The 12,788-nt window shown below is 48.1% G+C and overlaps 1 protein-coding gene across 1 annotated transcript in view; it reads left to right on the forward strand.

Moving 5' to 3' along the window:
• LOC138303539 (gastrula zinc finger protein XlCGF57.1-like) overlaps nucleotides 1-12,788 on the forward strand; it is a 90,247-nt gene that overhangs the window by 48,500 nt on the left and 28,959 nt on the right. Inside the window, exons 5-6 of the mRNA XM_069242768.1 lie at nucleotides 6,072-6,149; nucleotides 7,112-7,210. Of these exons, the coding sequence (XP_069098869.1) occupies nucleotides 6,072-6,149; nucleotides 7,112-7,210 (177 nt within the window). The remainder of the gene's footprint in view (nucleotides 1-6,071; nucleotides 6,150-7,111; nucleotides 7,211-12,788) is intronic.

The following is a 12,788-nucleotide window of genomic DNA, read 5'->3' on the forward strand; positions in this document are numbered from 1 at the left end:
CAGTGTAACCATTGTGGAACTGTGGATTTCCTTTTGACAAACTCCCAGACCATGTACTTAATATGGCCATACTGTACTTACAATGTCTAAGAATGGACTTAGACACTGTAGGGGCATATTGCTCATGCAGCTATGCCCTCACCTGTGGTATACTGTACCCTGCCTTACGGCTTTAAGGCCTGCTAGAGAGGTGACTTACCTATGCCACAGGCAGTGTTTTGTGTGCATGACATCCTGAGGGGGATGCCATGTCGACTTTGCCTTTTTCTCCCCACCAACACCCACAATCTGCAATGGCAGTGTGCATGTGTTAGGTGAGGGATCCCTATGGGTGTCACAGCACATGCTGCAGCCCTTAGTGACCTTCCCTGGTCACAGGGCCCTTGGTACCACAGGTACCTATTACAAGGGACTTATCTGTGTGCCAGAGGTGGCCAATTGTGGAAACATTGGTACATTTTTAGTGAAAGAACACTAGTGCAGGGGCCTGGTTAGCAGGGTCCCAACACACTTCTCAGTCAAGTCAGCATCAGTATCAGGCAAAACGTGGGGGGTAACTGCAATACGGGCCATTTTCCTGCAATGTGCCATCAACTGTGGAAGAAAATACTCTAACCAGGCATCAGTAAGCACACACAGCTGCTGGCTGCAATCAGTCATACAGAAATATGTGCAGACAGATCTTTAAGTAGGATGAAAAAGTGAGGGCTCTTTAAAAAGGAACATGTAAAATACATTTCTGTGATTCCCACAGTGTGCCACCCGGCCTGTATTTTGGTTTCTCCCTGAGATGTTATTGCATCCAGAAATATAACACAACAACTGACATACACCTAAAACCTGTCAGTACTATTTGCTTTGTCAGTGATTGTTAGCTGTTTATGATAAATTAGTAACAACAATGATTAGTTATAAATAATTAACATTGGAAATGTTTCAGTTCTGAAATTGTGAGACTGTGAATTAAATATTGAGGCCTGTGGAAGGAGTAGGGCCTTCGGTTATGTGTGCTTTACGTTAGATATGTTTGCCCTTTTTCTCTTCACATCTCATCCATCTGCACATTTTCAACCTCATCTTTTTCCTCTTCAGCACCCTCTTTTCCCTCTCCCCTGAATGCACTTCCTGGCATCCCCCTCATTTTACCGTCTCAAACATACACTGCACTCACTCACATTTAAGCACTTTATTTCATTTTGCTTTTGCCTTCTTAATATTTTGACCTGTACACACCCCTTCACACACATTTATACTGAATTTCATTTGCAACTGGAATACATGACCATTGTTCTGTGTGCCCTGCGGAGACCAACCCACTGTCAGGCACTTTGCTTTGCCTTAAGCCTCATCACCAGCCGTCTCAATCAAAGCCCCTCATAAGCACCTGTCACAAGTCAAAGTGTGCACTATGCAAGAGTAATACAATGCACGGAAAGACAGGATGATGAAACAGCTAACTCTCTTGGGGAATGCAACATTAAGTAAAACATGTGAAATAGGAACTAAACTGCTGACACACATTACACACACTTTAACATTCGTTGTTCGCATATCAACCCATGTTTGTGGCATTAATGTTAAGGGCATGAAGACCGGGTCAGATTTAACACCATACAGCAGATAACTGCCTTTTCTGTAGGCACATCTTTCTCCCCTTGCACTTAAGTCGGATCAATTTTTAAGGGAACAAGAATCCTGCTCGTCTTTTGGAACAGTTTACGAGGAACAAATACAGCCGCTCCACTTCTAAAGGAGCCAGTGATCTGCTGCCAGGGCCTTGGGTGCCACATGGAGGAGGTTAGTGTGACAATGGGTCTCAGTACAATAAAAATAATACAAGATCAACATTATAACACTTCCTGTTACCGAAGACAAGGCAGAGTCGCACATGCTTGTATCCAGTCTTTCTGTGTGACGAATGGGGAAAGGGTGGGATCTATGCATGTGAATGACAGACAGCTGCCCTCACGCCGGGATGAAGACTCCCAACGCCCAAAATCATGAGACTAAAAGCATCACTGGCTTATAGTGCATACTGCCGTAGACCACAAAAAAAATGAAGAGCTTTAGAGCAGTGAGCCCTGCATCGTGCATCACAGTGTAGAAAGATGATTTACTGCCTGTCTTTCGTCTCCTGCTTCAAAGCGAGGCGGGGAGACAGCCTGGCACAGATCTTATCTGTAACCAAATCGATCTATTTAATATTTTTTTGTATGAATGTGTATGAATTTCAGAGGGGCGCACCTCTTATGTTCAATACGTGGATCCAGGATTATCCAGTGCACGAGTAATCACTGTTATGTTACTGCCACTGCAAACCCCTGCGTGTCCTCCTTCCCACCAAGACACTGTTTCTGTCAGGTGCTGCTCCCCTCTTGTGGTCTTCCTCCTGCTCCGGTCACCGCTCTGTGCTTCTGACTTTTTGTTCTATCTCTTCAGTCTTTACAAACAGTTCCTCTTCACTCTCTCTGTTCATTTGCCCTTTTCCTTTGCTTCTCTGGTCATCGCTCTCTCCTTCGCTGCCCCTACTTTCATCCTCCTCTCCTCCTCCACTTGCCTTGTTCTTCACTGCCTTTCCCAAGTCACTGCTTCGACAACTCATTCTGCATGTTACCCTCCATGGAGAACTTATTTCAAAGGAAAGACAACTAGGCCCCTCCTGTCCAGCTCTGACCACTCTCCACAGAATCCTAGACTTGTCTCCCAGAAGCAGAATTCAAACACACCGGCGTCAGTCCGTGGTACGCCTCTTCCCACGGATCTTGTACAAGTGAAAGATGAACCAACCTACCCAGTGTACGAGTCTCTGCCAGTGCTGTCACAATCCCACACATGCAGAAAAACATGCAACGTTTCAGGGACAATGATTTTACAAAAACAAATCACAGCTTCAGAAAATGAAAAATGGCTGCCAGGCCATCATGCTACCACAAACTGGTGGGCCTTAGTTGATTGTTTTTGATGAAAAAGTGTGTGAAATGTTGGTGAGCACTTTTATTGAAAAATCCCGACTGACCTGTCAGGGAATTCCTGATACGTTAGACAAGCTAGGACTGGGGAAACCTGCCTGCCCGCCCAATATAAAGTAGGACCCTATGGTGTGAAGGGAGTTTGTGGTAATGCTCCCACTGCAGATTCAAGTGACAACTGTGCCACCCAAGGATGGGACAAGGTCCAAGGCAGCACCAACAGGTCACCTTGGTCGGCTTTCGGGCGTCCGGGTGCAGAGCTGGGTTTCAGCGTCAAGTGCCCCTTTTAAATCGATGGAAAACAGTCCTGATGAAAAGAGGCTGCAAGCAGGCACTGAAATGCCAGTCTGGTGGAACCCACAGGAGGCTTTGGTCTCGCAGGATTCTGGCACACAGGGACACGGTCGGTTCACAGAAACTCTGGTTGGGGGCTTGTCTGCAGTGGGGCTTTGACCGTCAGGTTTGTGCTGTGGGAGGCTCTCACGGTTCCTGCTGTCCTGCAACAGAGGCTGCCGGGAGGGACTGGGGTACCAGCCTGGGCTAACCAAAAGGGATGCTCGGCTCTTCATGGTCTCTGGATCCCGTTGGCACCATTGATGCACTTCTGCTAGGGCTGTTGGGCTTTTGTGAAGTGGTGCTTTCTGGTGTTGGGTTGCGGTGGTCCGAGGTGCTCACGGTTCCTGCAGAAAGAAGCTGCAGGCTGTAGCTGAGGGACCAGCCTAGCCAAACCCAAAGGGGAGTCAGCGCTTGAGGGTCTCTGTACCTCAAGGCTCCTTCGGTTCACTGGTCCTGAGCCTGGGTGGCTCATGTGCAGCGCTGCTTTGTCTAGCGGGGTCGCACTGGCAGAGGCTCTTGCTCTCCGACTTTTTGTTGCTTGCAGAATACAGGTAAGCAGTTCCTCTGCTCTGAGGCAGATGTTGCTGGCAAAGTGAAGTCGTGGGTCACTCCCCCACAGCTTTGGGAGGTGACATCACTATCTGGGCGAGCTGGGTCCGCGCAGTTGTCGAGGTACAGCCGCAAGGCAGGGGTTTGCACCAAAAGTGGTGGTGAAGTTGTGAGTTCTCGCGTCGTGGGCTCTTCTTTGTCCCTCTGTCTTCTCCAAGCAGAGGAATCTGAGTTCCTGGTGTCGGGGGCCACGTAAATACTGATTGGGGATGTTAGGGTAGTGAAGGGTAGTAGCCAATGGGCTACTTACCCTTGGGGTTGCTACACCCCCTATATGAGCACTTCCTGTGGGGAGTGGGCATAACCCTGTCCGAGAGATCTTAATTCCACCAAAAACAAGATGGTGGAACCCTTCTATCTTGAAGCACATCAGGCTGTTCACCCCAGGGGGGTGACTGGCCTGGAGGTACAACACGCCTCCAGAATAACCAGTTTCCTGCCTTTCTTGGTGCCAAGTCGGCCACAGGTAGGGGGTGGCATCTCCCAGGTCTGGGGGAACACAGGGTCTCATATCAAAGGTGGCAGGGACTTTGTAGTCCCTTGCCTTGTTATGCAGATTTACGAGCCATCCTGCTGGAGGAGGTGATAACACCGTCCTCTGGAGCAGGCATTGTTTCTGGCCTCTGAGAGCATGGGATCTCACCTCTTCTAGTGGGTCAGAAACTCATCTGTAGTGGCAGACTGTTCAATACCAGTCAGCACACTAGAGGACAAGTAAGATTTCATGGGGCAGCTCTATGGTGCCATCAGGGTGTATGTCATAATAAATCCAATACTGGCACCAGTATGGATTTATTAAGATGAGGTGTTTGATACCAAACACCATGGGTTTCAGTGAAGTCATTATGTAGCTGTGGAACTCCTTCTGACCAGTGCCCAGTACATACCTTAAGATGGCTTCAGTGTTCCCTTGCAATATCCATCAGTGGTACTAGACATTGCAGGGGCATCTCTGCTCACGCAGACGTACTCACATATAATATAATGCCTTAGGCTATAAGGCCTGTTGTAGGGGTGACTTACATATATTAGATGCAGTGATGTGGGCATGGCACACAGTGAGTGTGCCATGTCATGTTTTCAAACATCGTTTTTTCCATGTCATACAGCCTACGATGGCGGTCTGTGTGTAGTCTGTGTGTGGGTCCATTAGGTAGCATAATACATGCTGCAGCCCTTGGGGTCGCTCTTTGGTACCCATGCCCTGGGAACCAGTGGTGCCTTTTACTAGCGACCTACAGGGGTGCTAAAGTCCATGCCAGTTGGGGAACAGTTAGACATATTGCCATTGACTGCAACTATATCATGCCTCATCACCCCAAGACCAAGAACATTGCTTCAGCATCGCACACTCCCTCAGTCGGAAGCCATTTAGGAAAAAGCCAGCTTGCAGCACAGATGTACTTACAGGTAAAGAGAGAATACAATGCATCTAAAACTATGTCGTACACAGTCGCATGGAGTAAAAAATAACCCGAAGGCTTGGCCACACAAAGGAAGGTTTAATAGGCTACTCTCGAGGGATCTGGTTTAACCACGTGCGCCCGTCTCCAAGAGGAGGCAAAGAGGCTTTCAGGTTCCAACCACTAAGTGGCGGAATATGCGCAGCATCTGACTCTAGTCGAGCTTCAGGCTGCACAACCATCGATACAGGTAACTTGTTTCTTCTGCAGTAGAAATGCAGTTTTCTAGGGGGAAGGGGCATTACTTGATCTTGACCTTTAGCTATAGAATTAAAGAACTCGTCCAGTGCTTGCTCCGATGAAAGTTATTGGAACGAAACCTATTTGCTGATCTAGTGAGGCCATTCAAGATTATTTATGCACAGAAAATTGAGATTTATTACAAGTTTGGGAAAAGAAGCATTTACTCAACAAACTGAATTCAAGGAGTATTTTGCTTGTTATGTCTGACTTTATTGTCGAAGCCACCTGAATGGAGTAGACCGCAGTCTTCAATTTGTAAATATGAATTCTATGCTGGTTCAGAGTAGAACAACCTTGTGGCTGGGTTTCCAGGAGACTTTGTTTGCACCGTCTTGTCTATATATACGTTTGGGGATGTGCTAAGGTCTGCAATGGCCTGAGCCACAGGTGCTTGTAAACTGATTATTGCGTAACTGTCTAAAGAACTCACATTAATTAACCCTTTTTGCAGGATTTTCCTCTCCCAATAATGATCCTGTTGTGAAGAACGAGGACAAGCCAGTCCCATCTGTCATCAACCCTCCCTCAGGTTTGTTGTGATTGCTTCTAATTCCTTACGGTGCTGTGATTGGCTAGCTTCCATATGGTTTGTTACATCACAGTCTGCAAACACTCCTTGTCGGTGTGGTATGAACGCTCCCACTGTTAAGACAGTAAGAGTCTGATTACGGTCCGCTGTGTTACGATCTCGATAGGATATAATGGAATTGTAATACAGCGGACGGGATATCCTTCATGTTTGTGATGGAGTAACCCCATCCGCCAAGATCATATTCAGGCGTAAGTCCCTTAGTTTATTTTAAGTGACTTGGCCCATGTACTAGTAGTGCGCAGATCCCTTCTCAGGCGTTGACTCTTGTTTGCTCCTAAATTAGGATTAGAAGTCAGCCTAATATACTCTCTTAACGCAGGAGTTTGCAGACTCCGCACTGAGTGATGTTGGTTACGATTTGCTTGCAGTTCTCCTTTCTGAGGTGTGAGACTCAAGATAATTAGCAGTTTCTGAGATTCCACCTCAAAATTGCAGCCACTTGTAATAGGTGCCTTTAACTGCGTTTCCCAATATCTGTGTTACTTTGAATCACGATGGATTATGTATAGCTCCTAATCAGGGCATTCCCTCTGCATCTAGGTCTGAGAGAAGCATGGTTTTCAGATGACACTGCCGGGGCGAGCCCTTTGTGAAGACTCTGCTATAACACATTGCTCTTTCGTTTCTGTATTACCAAGATTACTTTTACAAACCTCTTGTGAGGAATTTCACTGTGGAGAATATGGGGTTCCACTTCCTGACCATAACTCCTGCCCCTGCTTTTAGACTGACCCTTTGCCTAACCGTAGACTTTTCTCCTAACTTTTGTAGGTCCAGATGATGAAATAACACCTACTATCCTGTCCGTTACCTCACATGTCACACTAACTCTGACCATCTGTTGAACAATGAATTGCTTTGTGTTGTAATAGTATACCTAATCTCTCTTGATCCACCAGAGTCCGAAATTATTTCCTTTACTATTAAAGAGGAGGAAGAGGCTCATTGCATCAGCCATGATGACATTAAGATGCACAAGTGTGCCATCGGTTCCTTGGGTAAGTACTCAGGAGTGGTACACGGTGACAAAACCCCACGCTGTACCCCTGGCAAGTGTGTGTGTTATGTGCAATCTTTCATATTTAGTCACGTTGGACTTTTCCTCTATTTACGATCCCATATCTCTTCTGATAATCTTCATTTCCACTTCAGGGTTTTCTGCAGCTGGGAAAATTTATTTTAGTGTAGATGACCATTTGTTTTGCCATCTAGGGTACATTTGAATATGTGCATAAATGCATGTTCCTCTTTACATGATGAAGAAAAATCAAGCCTCTCCTTCCCAGCCTTATACTGGGACAGAAATTAGTCCTGTGCACCAAAATGTAACTTGCCCCATTAGTGAACTAGAGTCCTTACAAAAGTGGCCCATGTTTACAAATTGGATCAGTTTTGAACTTGTATAGACACACTGTTAAATGTTTTGCAAGGTATGGGAGACTGAATAACAGTAAAAGCCAGCCCAGCAAACCATAAAACAGGCCCACAATAAGCCCACCCAAAAAAACAGACCACACGCCGACCTTTCAGTTTATCCACAACAGGTCCAAGATTAAGTGAACACTCAATCTTTTGCAAATCTCCTGTTGTACAGTTCCGACATATGGTCCAAATTATCTCTTATGATAGGAAGACCACACTAGGGTCATACACATCATTGATGTTTGGCAGCAGGTGCCCTCACCCACTAGCCAAGTTGGTGGCATGGTTCATCTTTGGGCATATGTTCCTCGTAGGGCTGGTGCTGCAATGCTCTATGGGTCCCTCAAGAGGATTCTTTGCCTGATACCTTTTTTTTATTCATTCTTGGAGTCCATGTTCATGGACTCTGAATGTAGATTAGAATGGCCAAAGAAGTGGGTAAGGAAATGTTAGAAATGGGGTCTCTAGTTGGCAGTCGGTTTGGACCATGTCCAATTAGAGACCCTCACTCTAGTCAGGATAAGGGAGATGCCCACTCAGATAACCCCTGTTCACCCCCTTGGTAGCTTGGCACGAGCAGTTAGGCTTATCTCAGAGGCAATGTGTAAAGCATTTGCATATAACAGTAATACAGTGAAAACACTACAAAAGGACACCACCCCAGTTTTTGAAAAATAGCCAATATTTATCTATATAAAACAAGACCAAATGCGATAAAATCCAACATACAGTAACATATGAATTCTGCAAGACTTACTCAAAAATACAGTTCCTTGAAGTCAATAGCTGTACCTGGGGCTGTCACAGCATTGTGATCAACAAAACCAACAGTTCAGGCCGGCCACAGCGTCACGGGCCAGCTGCGGTGTCAGGAAGACCCGTAAACAGTACCTTGGATTTGCAGGGTGTCGTGATCCTCATGGTGAGGTCCGGAGAGCGGCGTCGCTGGTGTTGTGGTGTCGGTGCAGGAGTCGTCGGGCCCTTGAAGTCACACGTGTGCGGATCGAACTCTGGGCTGATGGTTTCGGGGCTGCGGTGTGAAATGGGACAATGTAACGTGCAGTGCCCACAGGTCACAGTGCAGGCATTGCCTCGGTGACTGCGTATAGCGGCGTCGTTGAGACCAGGGCTGTGGTGTGAAGCCGGCGATGTGCTGTGTCACCAGGTCACGGTGCAGGCTGCTGCGACGTCATTGCTGAAGCGATGTCGTTGGTAGGCCCAAGCTAGCGGTGTGGGACGGGACGGTGCTTCGTGACCCTCACGAGCGGTGTCCACAGGCCATGGTGCAGAAGGATGCCCGGTGACGACACTTGAGTCAATGATGCTGGCATCACTGGACCGGGGCTGCGGTGCGGGACGGGACGGGACGGTGCTTCGTGTACCTTACGAGTGGTGTCCACAGGCCACGATACAGGCAGTGACGCCGGTGTCAGCAGGAGCGTTGCGTCAGGGATGCCAAGGCTGCGGTATAAGCAGGCGATGCCGGAGTGCGGGGTCCACAGGTCGCGGTGCGAGCAGTGGCTCAATTAAGTCGTCTGATAGCAGCTTCGGTGAGACCAGGGTCGCGGTGCGAAGCGGGACAACGCGACTCCGTGTGGCGTCGGCAGATCACAGTGCAGGCCAGCAGCATTGTTGGCGGCATTGCAGTGGTTTCTCCTCTTGAACAGCACAAAACACACAGTTCCCAGTGCTGCAGGTCGAGGAAAAGGAAATCTTTTGTGTCCCTGAGACTTCCAACAAGCAAGCTCTACTCCAAGTCCTTGGAGAACTTTCTCAAGCAGGACACACAACAAAGTTCACCCTTTGCACTCTTTTCAGGCAGAAGCAGTAACTGCAGGCCAGTCCAGAAAAGCAACACAGCAAGGGGACAGTACTCCTCCTCCAGCTCTTCAGCTCTTCTCCTTGCAGAGGTTCCTCTTGATTCCAGAAAGATTCTAAAGTCTGGGGTTTTGGGTCTTCTTCTTATACCCCTTTCTGCCTTTGAAGTTGGCAAACTTCAAAGCAAAGTCTCAAGATCCTTCCTTGTCCAGGCCCCAGACACACACCAGGGGGTTGCAGATTGTATTGTGTGAGGGCAGGCACAGTATTTTCGGGTGTGAATGACCACTCCTCCCTCCCCTCTAGCTCAGATGGCTCATCAGATTATGCAGGCTACACCCCGCCCCCTTTTGTGTCACTGTCTAGTGTGAGGTGCAACCAGCCCAACTGTCAAACTGACCCAGACAGACAATCCGCAAACAGGAAGAGTCGCAGAAATGTTTTAAGCAAGAAAAATGCCTACTTTCTAAAAGTGGCATTTTCAACCGGACAATTTATAAACCAACTTCACTAAAAGATGTATTTTTAAATTGTGAGTTTAGAGACCCTAAACTCCATATTTTTATCTGCTCTCAAAGGGAATCTGCGCTTTAAGGATATTTAAAGGTAGCCCCCATGTTAACCTATGAGAGATAGGTCTTGCACAGTGAAAACCAAATTTGGCAGTATTTCAGTGCTAGGACATATAAAACAAACTAGTATATGTCCTACCTTAAACATACACTGCACCCTGCCCCTGGGTACGGCCTACCTTACGGGTGCCTAACATGTTGTAAAAGGGAAGGTTTAGGTCTGGCAAGTGGGTACACTTGCCAAGTCGAATTGGCAGTTTAAAACTGCACATACAGACACTGCAGTGGAAGGTCTTAGCCATGTTTACAGGGCTACTAATGTGGGCGGCACAACCAGTGCTGCAGGCTCACTAGTAGCATTTGATTTACAGGCCCTGGGCACCTCTAGTGCACTTTACTAGGGACTTACTAGTAAATCAAATATGCCAATCATGGATAACTCAACAGTACAATTTACATGAAGAGCATATGCACTTTAGCACTGGATAGCAGTGGTAAAGTGACCAGAGTCGTAAAGGCAACAACAACTGGTCAGAATAATTAAGTGGATAAAAGATTGGGGATGACCCTGCAAAAAGGGCCAGGTGCAGCAGGGAACCTTTAAATTAACTAATAAGCTCCCTAAACAGATTATTCTGTTTAAAGTAATTTGGTGGGAGAGGGCACTTTCTCCTAAATGTTAATGCTGCGTTTGACCCTAGTGAGGTCTTCTTAATACAAGAGACAATTTGGACCTCATTTCAGAACTGCACACCAGGAGATTTGGTTATGACATTAGGAGGTAGTGTGCTAGGCTGACCCCAATCTTCTCTTCAACTCTACTAGTGTTGGCTGGTGACATTTGAAAGTGGTGCGGTGTAAAAGTTGGGCCTGACTTTTATGTAGCGATTGAAGCGAGCAAGCCTACTGGACAGTTGTGGGGTCCAAGGTGAGTCCTCCTCCCAAGAAAAAATTTGAAAAAAGATTGCCAAAGGGTGCATTTGAAAGGAAATTAATTTAGTGAGAAAGCAAGATTTATAAAGCAGTGGGAACATATAGGTGGTTATTACAATCCTGGTGGTCGGTGTTAAAGCAGCGGTAGGACCGCCAACAGGCCGGCGGTAAAATTTTGGAATTACAACCGTGGCGGAAACCGCCAACCAAGACAGCCACTTTAACACTCCGACCGCCACGGCGGTCCAGACAAACAGCTTGGCGGTCACCGCCAACAGACAGGCGGAGGACAAAGTACGGCCCACAGTATCACAACAGGCCAATCCGCCACCTTTTCCGGGGCGGATTCACTGTGGATAAAACACGGCAGAAACAGGATTTTGAAGGGAAAATGCTCACCTCTACACACCCCACGATGAACTAGGACACCATGGACCCGGAACTCCAAATTCTCCCTGTGATAGTCTTCACACACAAACAACACCCCCACCCTCACCCACTACAACACACACACTAATACAGCATGATACATCACAGTTACACCCCCCAACCCCCCCAGAAGAATGCATAGACAATGGGAAATGAGTGTAACCATTGTAATAAATTAAAATCAAGTAGGCAAAAAAATATATATACACCATGTACAAAATATATATATATACACCATGTACAAAATATATACCAAGCATAGTAGTCCAGGTAGTGCTCCAATTAAGTCTGTGTAACACTGGGCCCACACGGTATGGGCGAGGCCCACACAAAATCCCCGACCATGATGGAGAGAACACTGCAGGTGCATCAGAGAGCAACAAAACAGGCACCTCAGGGGGAGGGAAAGGGGGGGCACCTCAGCCGCTTGAGTTCACAACGCCAAAACCATGAGAGGGCCACATGCCCACCGTTCAATCCTGGGGAGTGCAAAGCCACAGTCTTTCAAGTCTCTACAGTGGGTGGTTTGCCCACTGTTCCATCCTGGGGAGTGCAAAGCCACAGTCTCTCAAGTCTCTACAGTGGGTGGGTTGCCCACTGTTCCATCCTAGGGAGTGCAAAGCCACAGTCTCTCAAGTGGATAGCAGTCTCCACTGGTTCTGGAGGGGGCATGGTGCCCAGAGTGCTTCAACCTGCTAAGGACAGAGGTAGTGGATGGATCTCTCCACTGGTTCTGGAGGGGGCATGGTGCCCAGAGTGCTTCATCCTGCTAAGGACAGAGGTAGTGGATGGATCTCTCCACGGTTCTGGAGGGGGCTTGGTGCCCAGAGTGCTTCATCCTGCTAAGGACAGAGTTAGTGGATGGATCTCTCCACTGGTTCTGGAGGGGGCATGGTGCCCAGAGTGCTTCATCCTGCTAAGGACCGAGGTAGTGGATGGATCTCTCCACTGGTTCAGGAGGGGGCTTTGTGCCCAGAGTGCTTCATCGTGCTAAGGACAGAGGTAGTGGATGGATCTCTCCACTGGTTCTGGAGGGGGCATGGTGCCCAGAGTGCTTCATTCTGCCCGTGATGGACTCAGTAGCGTCAGTGCCCTGGGCGCTCATGGGCCAGCATTGCTTGAGACGGCGGTGCCCTGTTCAGCGTTGCTTGAGACGGCGGTGCCCTGTTCAGCGGTGCTTGAGACGGCGGTGCCCTGTTCAGCGGTGCTTGGAGCGGCGGTCTCCTTTGCAGTGACTCAACTGCTGGCGGTCCTTCATGGCCCAGTGGGGCTTATGCTGACGGTCCTTCATGGCCCAGCGGGGCTTTTGCTGGTGGTCCTTCATGGCCCAGCGGGGCGTGTGCTGGCGGTCCTCTCTGTCCTAGCGGGGCTTGTGCTGGCGGTCCTCTCTGTCCCAGCGGGG

Source organism: Pleurodeles waltl, chromosome 7 (genome assembly GCF_031143425.1).
Source record: "Pleurodeles waltl isolate 20211129_DDA chromosome 7, aPleWal1.hap1.20221129, whole genome shotgun sequence".
Taxonomy (NCBI): Eukaryota; Metazoa; Chordata; class Amphibia; order Caudata; family Salamandridae; genus Pleurodeles; species Pleurodeles waltl.